The sequence below is a fragment of the Vidua chalybeata genome, chromosome 8 (assembly GCF_026979565.1).
Source record: "Vidua chalybeata isolate OUT-0048 chromosome 8, bVidCha1 merged haplotype, whole genome shotgun sequence".
In the NCBI taxonomy this organism is placed as follows: domain Eukaryota; kingdom Metazoa; phylum Chordata; class Aves; order Passeriformes; family Viduidae; genus Vidua; species Vidua chalybeata.
The window spans coordinates 10,780,284-10,792,959 of NC_071537.1; the positions used below are offsets into that span (position 1 = coordinate 10,780,284).

A 12,676-nucleotide genomic window follows, 5' to 3' on the forward strand; every position below is an offset into this window, starting at 1 on the left:
CTAGATCTGAACTCATTCCCACTGCACTCTGCCGCCTGGGATTAAGGGAAGAACCTATTGGTGATGTCATGCAGAGGAACTGAACAAAAAAAGTCCAAAAAAAGGCTCAACATCTATCTCTGCAAATTCTTTCCATGTCAGTTTAGGCAATCACTTTTAACAATTCATTCAATTATGTTAAGCGCCCATTAAAGGAATCCTAAGCCCTCCCCAGGGTCATTTCAATTCTGTGAGATTGTAATTGTTTGAGACTAACCATGATTTCTTCTTTTGCCTTTAGGTGATTCTAATTCTGACAAAGCTCTATGACTACAACCTGGGAAGCATCACAGAGAGCTCTCTTTGGAGGTATGGAGATAAATAGAGTTAATAATTACCACCTTACGTAAATAGGAAAAGCCTGATACACTTCTTTTATTGAATTTAATTGGATTTCTTTGAAAGTGCTGGAAGGTTTCTAGCTAAACCTTCTCTCACTCCTGTCCTTTCGTACTCAAGGACAAAAAGGCTGAAGTCTCATTGTCTTGTTTCAGCCAGATAAGGTACTTCTCAGATATTCTGTCTTTTGATTTCACCTTTCCCATCTTATTCAGACTGAAATCAACCAATTGGTTTACTTTTGTGACAACTGAACAGCCTAAAGTCCTTGTTTATAATGAAGGATCTCATGGCTGGTCTGCCCAAATGATCCTTATGAAAAGCCAGTGTTGCTGAGGCTGGGGGAATACCTATGAGTGAGTTTTCAACATCTGTTGATTAGAACTGATGGGATTAGTACTAGATAATTGATTTCCACTTGTGTGAACTTGACTGCTGGACCAATTTATAGGGAATGTTTTGATACTTTCATGATTTAGAAGCATGCCATGCACTATGTGAACCAAAGGGAAGAGCTGGGCCATGAACAATTTCTTAAGGCAGTTATTTGGATTCAATGTGAGCAGAGGGTGCCTGGTTTTATTTCCCTGAAAAATAAAAGAGCTGTTTCCTCTTTCACATGTCCTTAATACTACTTCCATAAGCTGAAAGGGTGGTATTCTCATAGCTTCATGTGTGAAACTTTGGTGGGAAGCTTAGGAGTCTTGTATGCAGATCACTGATGAAGGTGGATAGGCTGCTGGCAGGATAGAAGAAAACTTCAGGTATTTAAAACTAAAACCTCTTGAATGAAGAATGAACTTGTTGTAATAAACTTATATAGGAAAGGGGTTTTCTTTTGTAAGGGAGAATTTTGGTTCAGAAGTAGAACAAATAAACTTTTTGTTCAGGAGCTGAGTGGGTTTTAATAGAATGATAGAGGAGGGAATTGAGATGACGTACATTCTGAACTCAGGCTATTGCTTCACCCACTGGCCTGAAAAAATAAAACTAAAACCAAACAGACTAAAACCAAAAGAAACACAACTTCTAGGAATTATTCTGAGCAGTAACAGGAATGCTCAAAAGTATTAGTATTTTGTGGGGTTGAATAAATGTTTTTTCATACCATTATGGAGATTAATCAATCTTTCCATTTCATAAACCTTGCTGCCGTGACTTTCTGTTCCTTTGTCTTTACTATGGTGTGTGCACACCTAAAGGGTCTGTCAGGACTGTGGCTTTGGCAATGTTTTGTACGGGGAGTTTGTGCTAGACTGTTTCATTTATGTGAAAAATAATATTCATAAGTACAAAAAATATTTTCATTTTCTCTGGCTACCCTAAGTCATTTTGCCATGAGAAGTACTCCTCTCTGCTTTGTCATTCATTGCAGAAGTTATGGCATTTCAGCATGCATAGGCACCTCCTTCTCCATTGCTGACAGTGCTGAAGATCTGCTTATGTGATGCAGGGTTGTGTTGAGGTATTATTTTCTAACTGAAACTAGGACAGCCACATCAGAGTGGAGAGCACAGTTCCTGATGAGATGTATGAATGCAGCACAAAACTGTGCTGGTGGCCTTATGCTCTTTTCTGTTTCTGGTTTCTGTGGAGCATTCCACAATGGCATAAAATGTTGCCCTGATTAAGAAAGGAGGGATTGTGTGGATGTCACTGGAGGATGTAACAGATAGCTGGGACCCCAGCAGTGTTGCAGTCCTAGAGTGAGTGCAGGACACTTTTCCTGACCTCAGTCCTAATCTCAGAATGTGATTAACATCATAAAAATAGCATGAGTGTTTCCTCTAGTCTGGAATTCTATTACCAAAAACTGTCTGATAAAAAGTAAAAATCTGAGTATTTTATGAAAAATAATTCTCAGTCTATTTAGCACCAGTATTTACACACTGCTGATCTTAGTATTCCATAAAATTAGCCTGATTCTAATTCTGGGATTTTATAGTTTCTTGATTCTCGTATGGTCTTCCCCAAGAGTACATCAGCCAGTGGCAAGGAAGAGGGATAAAAAAAAAATCACACTGCTTTTCCTGTTTATTCTTCCCAATTTCTATGCCTGCTCTCTTTAGGTCTGCTTCTAAAATGACCAGATTTCAAAATATTAATTGGGGGAAGCATTCAATAGTAATTTATGTCTCTGGTACCTCTGGCAAGCAGAGCAGGAGAGGGACAAGAGGAGAAAACAGGATCTGGAAGGAGATATAAGGAACTATGCAGCTGCTTTGCATGTCCCTGGGAGGCTCAAAGCCAGGCTCTGTGCAGCTCCCACACTATGTCCCCAAACAGGCTGGCACCAAGACCATATGAAAATGATTATCATATCTGACACTTCTTTCTAGTACTATACTATCATTCATTCTTAATGTTTAAGTTACCCTTAACCTTCAGGGTAAGGTGTATGAGGAGCTGAATAATTTTCTTTTTGTTTTAGTATATACCAGAGGATTAATATTCTGTGAGCTGACCTTCTCAGTATCTTTTGGAGTGTGTTAAAATTTTTAGTACCTGTGACATCTTAGAACAAAGAATTCCATAAATTATTTGAGGAACCACTTGTTTTACTTTGAACCCCTCAGCTTCACTTGGCACGTGTCACTTATCAGTGCATTTGTATGGCCAGCCATCTAGAGTCCCTGGGAAGTGCTTTGAACTGGGAAATGCTGGACAGCCACAATCAACCCACTTGTCTTTGCAGTGCTCCATGGCTGGCCCTTAAGTGCTCATGGCTGCTCTGGAAGCTGCCAGTGCACTTCCTTGGATTTTCCTCTCTCCTGTTACCTTAAGTAGGCCCGTGCTGATTACACTGGGCTCTGTCCTGAGTCTGGCTCTGCTGTTAGATCCCCCCTCACCATGCAGCCATGCCTTTGGGTCACTGGTAGATATGCCTATGAAGATCCCAGGACAGCTTCTCTGTTCTTAATGTGATGGAAAGAAATAGCAAGGTGGGCACATCTTATTATTCTGTGTACCTGATAGAGGTTATGAGCTGTTGCTCCTCCTGGCTGCTTAAGTGACATGTTAATTTAAATCTCCCTGCTTCTTTGAAAATGATAGAACAAAAATAGGTTTGAGAGAAGGGGTGAAACATATCTTGCAATTTATTTCATGCCTCTGAGTTTCATTCTGGGGAATGGAAGAAAACATCATCTCAAATCTGGTTTGCTTTCTGATATGAGGAGTTCTGTTTCTGGAGGGTAGAGGGGAAAGGTGGTTTTGCAGGTACCCACAACTGAAGAGGAATCTGTCTTGAATACATGGCAAGGAAATACCACTTCTGCCTCCTGTGCTGAGTGCACTCTCCAGAGGTTGATGAGTAATGAGGGGCTGTAGCAGCCTGTTACTGACACGAGTAATTTGTGCAATAGCTGGTTATAAGCACATCTGTCATTCCAAAGTGTATTTGGGTGATTTAAGCATTCTTACTGATGGGACTGTAACCACCTATAATCCAACTATGCCATTGCCTACAGGATATGAATCTATCCTCTTTATAAACACATTACTTCCTGCTAGGATTACCTCTCTTTATTTCTCAGCCAGTTTACTATAGCTGGCTGCAACACTAATGGATGGAGATCATTCTTCTAAAACTACTGACAAACTAAAAGGCCACTGCTGACAGACATGAAGGGATGAAATACAGTAAGAGAAAAGAGACAGGAAGAGTCTGTATAATCTTCTAGATTGTTAAGGCTCTGTGTGCACTGAACTTTGGATGGCAAGTGAGCTGCTGCTTCTGTACATGATAAATGAAACTTTGCATCAGGCTGGGCCTAACTTTAATTATACTGTTATCCTCTCAGCAGACTTTTTCCACAGTTTTAGTTGAGAACTTTTTGTTTACTTTTTGTTATTCTTTTTATAGAAGAGAAAGAAAATGGAGAAGGAAAGATTATCTGTCACTGAGCAATTAACTGAGCGTATTGGATTTATTTCTCTTCCTCCCATAGATATCTCTCGGATCAAAAAGAGGATTAAGCTGTGAGAGTTAGGAGAAGATGTTTTTTACCACTAGAGTAAGATAAGCTTGCATTTCAAATAAATAAAAATGTCAGAAATGTGTGCATGGTATCCAAGAGCTGTAGACAGCTGTGGGAGGACTAATCTTTTCCTGTTTGTGTAAATATGATTCTCTGGAAAGATGTGCATGAGCGACACTTTCCCTCAGGACCTTGAGAGGCTCTCAAGCCATGAGTGCTGCCATTCACCGCTTTGCCTTCTTATTGGTCTGTATTTGGTGAGAAATGAGTCATTATCTGGAACTTTGTCTAAAAATAACAGTAATTAAACTTTCCTTTTCAGCCAGAAATTAGGAAGATGTAGAGTTTGCTTAGCGTGAGAATATTTTAAATCATAATCTGTTGCTGTGTTAGTTCTGGAAGCTATTGATGATAATCTTGACACTGCAACATTTTGCCTGAGCTCTGAACTCCCCAGTTCAGGAGTGATTATCACTTTCAACCTGCCCTTCACTGCTTCTCATTTCTGCATTAAGAAAGCTTCAGCACATATACCATAAAGAAATCTAAAGGATGCTGAAAAATACTTATGTCTCATGTAGATCTAGATTTAATTTTCCATATGCAAAGTGGGGGTTGTTTATAGTTGCTATTTTATTTTATTCTTGGAAAGCTGAAAATGGATCTGGTTCTAGCTCTGTTTCTAGCTTTTACATAGTCTTTTTATTTAACCTTGAGCTGCTATTTTAACTCCTCCATCAGTTTACTTATCCATTCCTTCCACCACCACCACTGCACATCATGCTGCAACTCTGTCCTTTCAAGAAGGGAATTTGGGTTGTAATCTAGAGAAGAGTCAGAGTTGACCCCAGCCCTGTGGCTTTAAATACTACAGGTGTTTTGAAGCCTCCCATGCTGATGTTTCTGCATTCAGTGTCCTGGTTCCTTTCCCTCTCTATAGATCTGTCAACCAGAACTGTCGATGTGTTTGTGGAGATTTTCTTCTCTGGACTAGAGAGTTTTTGCAACAAGAGACTTGAAAGTTTGTCTGTATTTGCTTACTTCCTTTATGGGGAATTTCTAGGTTATGTCTGTTACTGTATTCATCGTTCTCCTGGACCTTTTATGTAGGTTCTTTACTTGTGTTTTGCAGATTGATTCTGTTTTCAACTCACATTTATCTTCTCCCTGCTAAGCCACACTAATAAGGTGTAGCTTAGTGACACAGTGTGCTCTGCAACAGCAGATTAGGGTCTTTTAGCTGAAGTAGGAGGTAGGAAAAGCAAATACATATGAGAGGAACTGAAAAAGTGAGGGGAAGGAAAGTCTCATTAAACACATTTTAGCCAGCAGTTTTGTGGGAAAAAGGAACTTGAAAAGGACTATTTGAAAGGCTTTTATCTATAAATACAGTGCCCCAGTTGCTCAGTGTAAGTCACTTTTCTTAAATGAATATCAGAGCTTGATAAATGCTGCTACATTATCTCCCATGGGCCTTTAGTGACATTGTACCAATGACATTTCCTTGTGTCTCTGGTTTAATCCTTTTTCCATTTTCTCCCCTGCAAACGTAGGAACCTCTGGCTGGTCTGTGTATAGATGCTGGAGGGTTTCTGGGAGAGGGAAGAATGGGTTTGCACACTCAGCTATTCATGTAGGAAGCAGTATCTTTTTATGGTTTGATCACAGTGGGAGATCTGCCTGCACTGCAAGTGGGTTTAGAACATGGATCTTTATGCCCTGTGTGTGGAGCTCAGTGCAGCCTTTTTCCTGTACATGGGGACACTCTGTTCAGCCATCAGGACCCCTAGGGACCTAACAGTTTCTAGAGGGATCAATTTTTGTACCTAAGAGGGCTCATTTAACCCTGGTAACTAACAGTAATAAAAACTTCTAGCACAGTCAACTCTTCTACTTGGCTGCCAAAGTTTCCTTGGATGTTCTTTTTGTTATCAAAACCAAAGTTTCCTTGGGTGTTCTTTTTGTTATCAAAACCAGCTCCAATAAAGATGAAGGGTGGAGAGGGGCAACTACTAACCAATCAAAGAACAGTGCACCCCCCCAATGACCTACCTAGGAAACAACCCACAGCAGATGCTTAGTTTAGCAGGAAACTTAAGGTTTTTTTTTAATTTTACCAATTTTGCATTCCGTAAAGAATAAGGGTCAGTAAAACCATTTCATTTTTTTGTGGCATTTCATGTGTTTGTCCAATCAATCTCATGTAAATTCTGCCTTGACTTATCTTGAAGAGTCATATCCTGATATTATGAAGGATCAGATTTGGTTGAGGATTTAGTGATGTGCTTCTCATTCCCTGGTCTGTGAGGATAAAATATTCAGCACTAATGATGATGTAAATTTATTAAGCCTATTAAAAATGTGTTCTCTGTTTCAGCCAGTCATGAAATGTAGGAGTGTTATCAAGTAAATCAGAAAGAATCCAAATCAATTTTCTGCCTGAAAGAAACATGTAAATCAAGATAATGAATATTAATGCTGACATCTATTAGCAATATACTGTAAATAACAAATGCACCACATTTATGCCACTTAAAAGGCATATAGTGTTTCAACATACTTTGTCATTCTTACTCTGCAAATTAGATTATGAACTTCCATATCTGTTTCCTAGGCTGTACCTGTTTGCTCAAATGATGTTGGTAAAACATAACAGAAATATCTCTGGTTCTGCTCCACAGGGTTCATCCGTCTGCTGTGGCTGTGTAATAACTGCAGACAAGCTAGACTGGAGCTGATGTCTAGGGGGAAAGACAAACCACACAGAACTTACCAGTTCAAAAACAGAAAGTAAAACACCCTTTGTGTTCTGGTATTTCCATTCCTGTCATATCTCTGTGCAGTCATTTTGCAGAGTTGGGTAAAATTGTACTCATCTCTTCACTTCTAATCACCAAAAGGAAAGAGTATATTTGGAGCCGAGCTTGGGTTAACAGGGAGATACTTCAGTTGAAAGCATTATATAAGTGTGAGATCTAAGTTCTGAGGTTTTCAGGTCTAGGTCCCAAATATTTTTGTATCTGCACCTTAGGATAATTCCTAAGGCAAACAGTCAAAGCTTATTGTTACTGCAGAAAGAGCCAGGCAGATGTCATTAGGTCTTTCTTGGAGGATTTAGTGAAGCACCTGGAAAAGATGTGCTGTAAAATTGTATATTTAAATATGTATCAATGGTATGTTTGTTGTGCAGCATAAACTGACTGCCATTTACACTGAAACATACTGGCTTGTTTGGAACTATTTTTTTTTTTTTCTGATTTCTCTAACCTACCAAATAATAATTGGTCAAAATGGAAAAGGACAAATAAAGCTCACAATTAATCAATTAGTGCCTTCAATAATGGTAGCAAAGCTGGCTTTTGAGTCTGATCCTGCCAGTGGCTGCTATGCTTGTGGGGTGGGGTTTTTGTGTAAAGTAGGACATCAAGGCATGTTCATCAAGCTGTTTGGTAGGAAGGCACAGAGTCCTTTAGGAAGGCTGAAGCTGCTGGTTGAGACTCAGATCTGCGTGTGGACAGAATTGTTGGTGGATATTGTGCAGGTCACTGGACCACCTAGGGCAAGGAAGGGTCATTTTGCCCTTGTTATTAGGATGTACCATTGAGGGCCTCTGTGTACTCAGCACTGGGAAAGTTTGTGCTCGTGTGACAGGGATGACCTGGGGGAGACTCGATTCCTGGTGAGCAAGGACTTAATTTGCAGCTCGAGTTCCCCTTATGTAGGAGGAGTCATGGGGGAATTCAGGAACTTTTCTCTCCTGGCTGGCAGCTTCCTGCTGCTGTTATGTCAAGTCATTTCACTGGTGAGATGCATTAAGTGGCAGAGGAAGATGTATCCTCCTGATTATGAACATCACTTATAATGTGCTCTAAACTGATACTGTGCTTTGCCAGTGGGAGGTAAAAAGCCATTTCTTTTCACCCAATATTTCCCCCTCTCCCCCAAATGAGTTTATTCTGAAAGAAAGTTGTGTGAATTTCCCTAGCATGCATTGTAGTGTGTGCTGTGTAGTTGGGTGTGAAGATAAAATCACTTTTCAATGATCCTGCAATCTAGATAGGTGGGAGTATCCATGAGAGTTGATGAATTGAAAAGGAATAGAAATCAGAAACACCACATATATTGTGCATTAAATGACTTCGTGAGGAGATAGAGACTGATATCTGATCTTTATCCAAGGCAAATTATTTGCAGAAAGATTGTTGTTCATTCTACTAACGTACTTTTACTGCTGTATATTATGGCCACGTACGTATCTGTGTAGGTCTTCCCATTAATTTTCTTATGGTTTTCCTTCAAGCCTGAGTTGCTGGAGTTGGGTGGTTGCTCAGAATCTCAACTTTTCTGTGGTAGGAGAAAGCCCCACTTGCTGGTTTTCACACAGTGAAGAGAGAATTGAATAGCTTCAATTGCTGTACAGATGGGAAAGCCCAAACACAGACTCTTCACACATAGTTCCTTAGAGCTTTTTTCTTAATTGCTTGAAGTATCTTAGCTGTGAAGACAAATCAGGATAGGATGGAAGAGGAATAAAAATGCAGTGGATTCCTCAATGAACTGAGCATGTAGGTACTTCTTTGTCATACCAAAGGCTAAGGTTCAACTCTGGTCAGGCCAAGCAGAACCTTGGATCTCCTTTCCTGAAAACCAGCTGAATGCTGGTTGGCTTATATGATTACACTGTCCAGCATTAAAAAGAAACCCCAAACAGTTCTTTTACTGAACTTCTGTTAGTGTTTACTTTTGATAAAATTAGAGGTTTTTCCTCTTTCATAGTTGTAATGCTACAAAGATTCTCTCTCTTCTATGGCAGAACAGGAACAAAGGAGACACCCCCTCAGAGTTAATGGGGAACTGTGTATTTCCTATATATTTAGGGGGAAACAAAGCTGGATGGAAAGGACACAGAGACTGAAGAGATGGCAAATTCCTTGTCACTTATTAATAGTCAGGCCCCAGCAGGCCCTGACTGCCTGTCTTGAGCTGCTGAGAGATTTTTGTTAAGCTGCTGGCTTTACAATCTGCACAGCACTCAGCTGCCAGTCTGATGGGCCCCTGTAACCTCTGGGGAAAAAGGGATGCACTCAAAATCAGGCCAACATTGTCTTTTTGTATTTGAATAGAAAACCTTTTTCAAATAACCTGAAAGGGAAATAGGAGGCCAGAACAACTGTCTGTTTAATTAGCCTTCTGTAATACAGCAAGATAAAAGGAATTTTTAAGGCAGCTCTAAGCTCCCATTCTGCTTTACCAACAAGTCACTGTTTTGTTACAGATAGTTTGTGTTTACATTGTCAGCTCCAAAAGATCAATTTAGGAGGCTGAAAATGACACCTTTTTAGTCTCCCTTATTTCTCCAGTGTTTAGAGTTTTAGAATGAGAAGGACAGCTCTGAGTCCTGGCCATCCTACATCCAGCTTTAGGCAAGCTTCTTCACCGCTGTGTGTGTGGGTAATGGAGTTACGTTACCTGCCCATCTACATGAGCTGAGGGTTTCGGATTAAACTGGTTAATAAAATCCAGTCTTGGAAGAGTAAGACTGGAAAAACCTACATAAACCCACAGTCTCTATCCATGGCTGAAGCCTAACAGAGACTTGATGGATGCCTTACCAAGCCAGATCCTGATATATTCTCTTCCACTGCCTAACAGAACTATGAGAAACTCTTGTATGTCTTTGCAGGCAGGGTGGATTGTCATCTTTGGGTCAATGTGTGATATTGTTAGTTTGGATTTTGCCTGAACAAAGGCTAATCCCTGCAAAAGAATAAGAAATGAGAACCAAACCCATTCATTTTAAACTCCTTCCAGAGGAGTTTAAACACCACAGATGTTTTATGACCACAGACTGTATGCCAATGCTGGGAAAAGCACTAGAGGTAGCAGCAACATGAAATTTTTATTTTCTTTATGAAGAGATAAAAAAAAGGTTTTTTTTTTTCCTAATTGTGTTTGTAACTTTTTAGTTCTGTTTTCTATGAGGTGAGAGAGGCAGAACTAGAGCCTTTCTTTTCCTCCTTACTCCATGGTGGGACTGCCTAAGTGAAAGCAATGCCATTCTCTGGAGTAGGTAAGAATGTGCACAGTTCTTCCTCATAATGAGTTTTCCTTGCTAGAGTTTTCAAGAGGGAGTCTGATTTTTTTCCTAGCCTGCCTCCAGCAGTGCCCAATAAATGACAGCTATTAGTAGTGTTAAACTTTCAATAGAAACCCACTACCTTTGAGATAACTTTTCATTCTTGTGCTGCTGCAGCAATCAGCTTATGCCCCAAAACATGAGCTTTGATGACTTGCCATATGACATTATTATCTAGTTAAAAATGTAAGTTATCTCAATTATAGACTGTTGGCCCTTTCCAGTGAGCGCATCTGTGGCTTGCAGGGACTCTGACCTCCTTTGGCTGTGAGCAGTGTGCACTGACTACAGGCATTGTGGAAATATAATTTCTCTTCACTTCCCTGCCAATGCTCGAGTGACGATGTGCTCCCTTGTTATGAGGCAGCATAAAATTTAGAGGCTAGTCACGGTGAAGGTAGTAAGAAAGAAACTCAGAGACTTCAGTAAATTTTCCTTCTAAGTGTTCCCTTTTCAAAGGTAAATGGTCTTATTCTTTGTAATCTCTCCCTGTATGTTAACAGCTTTCACAATGCTAACTCTTTTGTAAGAAAAGCACATTACAATCCCAGTCGACTTTATCTGTGGTAAAGGAGCCAAAGAAGGAAGAAACCAATACATTTTTTAAAAATTTTTTCTTTACAGCCCACCAGCTACTCAGCACACATGTATTGCAAATTCAAGATGTGCATGTTACTCAAAGAAGCAACTGTGATGGCACGGGTGTTTTAATAGCCTATGATTTATTTCCCTAAGTGCTTTATTAAGATGATGCACAACAGTATTTGGAAGCCAAATGCTGCCTTAAGAGAGACTTGGAGGAGTTATTTTCAATCTCCTGACTTTTCTTCCTCAACACAGTAATTTGTTTGATTGGAGCAAAAGGGCCCTGGATTCAGAAGAGGGATTCTACTTCTTATTTAGTGTTTCTTTGTGCGTTAATCAGCCCAGTTTGTGATCTGAGTGAGCAGGAGTATGAATGAACTTACTGTGATATGAGGGAGCTGCATGATTCAGAGAACAGGATACTGGCTGGGGTTTGGAGATTGGCGTTCTGTCGCTGTATGGGTTTGTGGCTGTTTGATAGTGAAATATTTGGCTAGGCATAATCAAAAATCAGCAAATTAATGAGAATCAGAAGTTATGTGCAAGGAATCCTCTCCTGGCAAGGTATTTCTGATGACATTCAGGAAGGTTAGCTGTAGGTGCAGTGATATAGGGCCTCTTTGCCATTAGTCTGGTGATAAATCTGGTATAATTTCCAAGTTTTGAGACAGGCAAGGTAGTGAATCAAAATGAGACTTGAGGTAGTCACAGTGGGCAAATGGATGGCTTAGTGAGCTGAGATCACTTGAAAAAAAGTATTTCATTTCAACAAAGAATAATAGTAGGACAGGGGCTGCAGGCTGAACTTACAGGACTATGTAATATCTACTTAGAGCATGGAGAAAGATAGGACAGTGTGTAATAGTCAACAAACTGAACTTCATGTCCCACTGTGAAAAGACTGAAATGCATTGATCTGATCAATGACTCTATAAGCTAAGGAGCCAGGAGCTGAATTTTTGAGGAAATTAGAACTTTGAAATGTTTAAGATACTGACTTGGCATGTAAAGATTTTTAAGACAGCATACAAATTTCAATAAAACTCTTCCGAAGATGGGATTTCTGGGCAAAAATTAAAGTGACTAACTGAAATATCTATTTAAATTAAAGAATAAGCATAAAATAAACAGACCAGAAGCATTCTTCTAAGATCATGGATATAGCAAATGCATAAAATCGTAACTGAACCAAGTTTGGTGTCTGTTTATTAGAATAGTGACTTGGGAGGTATAACAAAGGGAAGAAGATATGAATATAAGGTGGCCAGATAGGACAGGTAAAGGATGACAAATACCGATGACAGATGAGGAGGAAATCTGATTTTTGGAGCAAAGAGGATTAGACATGGTTAAGATGAGAAGGGTTGTGTGAAGACTCAGCCCTTCTGCTTGTAGAAGCTGGTGTTAATTCACTGAGCTGAGTCAAACAGCACCACTTTCCACAAGCTCCAGAAATTACTTCTGTCCAGTGATATAAAAGCAGCATCACCCTCCTTGTTAGGCTTTTCTCCTTACTATTGATATTACTTTGATGGCTACTATTACCACTTAGATTTTTAGCATCATTAAAATGCAAAATAAACAGAAAAGATGGGTG

At 39.7% G+C, this 12,676-nt stretch overlaps 1 protein-coding gene across 2 annotated transcripts in view; it reads left to right on the forward strand.

The window, feature by feature from the left end:
* Positions 1 to 12,676, forward strand: part of SORCS1 (sortilin related VPS10 domain containing receptor 1) — a 259,695-nt gene that overhangs the window by 82,351 nt on the left and 164,668 nt on the right. For both annotated transcript variants that reach the window (XM_053949503.1, XM_053949505.1), the window contains exon 2: positions 281 to 348. In XM_053949503.1, the coding sequence (XP_053805478.1) occupies positions 281 to 348 (68 nt within the window). The remainder of the gene's footprint in view (positions 1 to 280; positions 349 to 12,676) is intronic.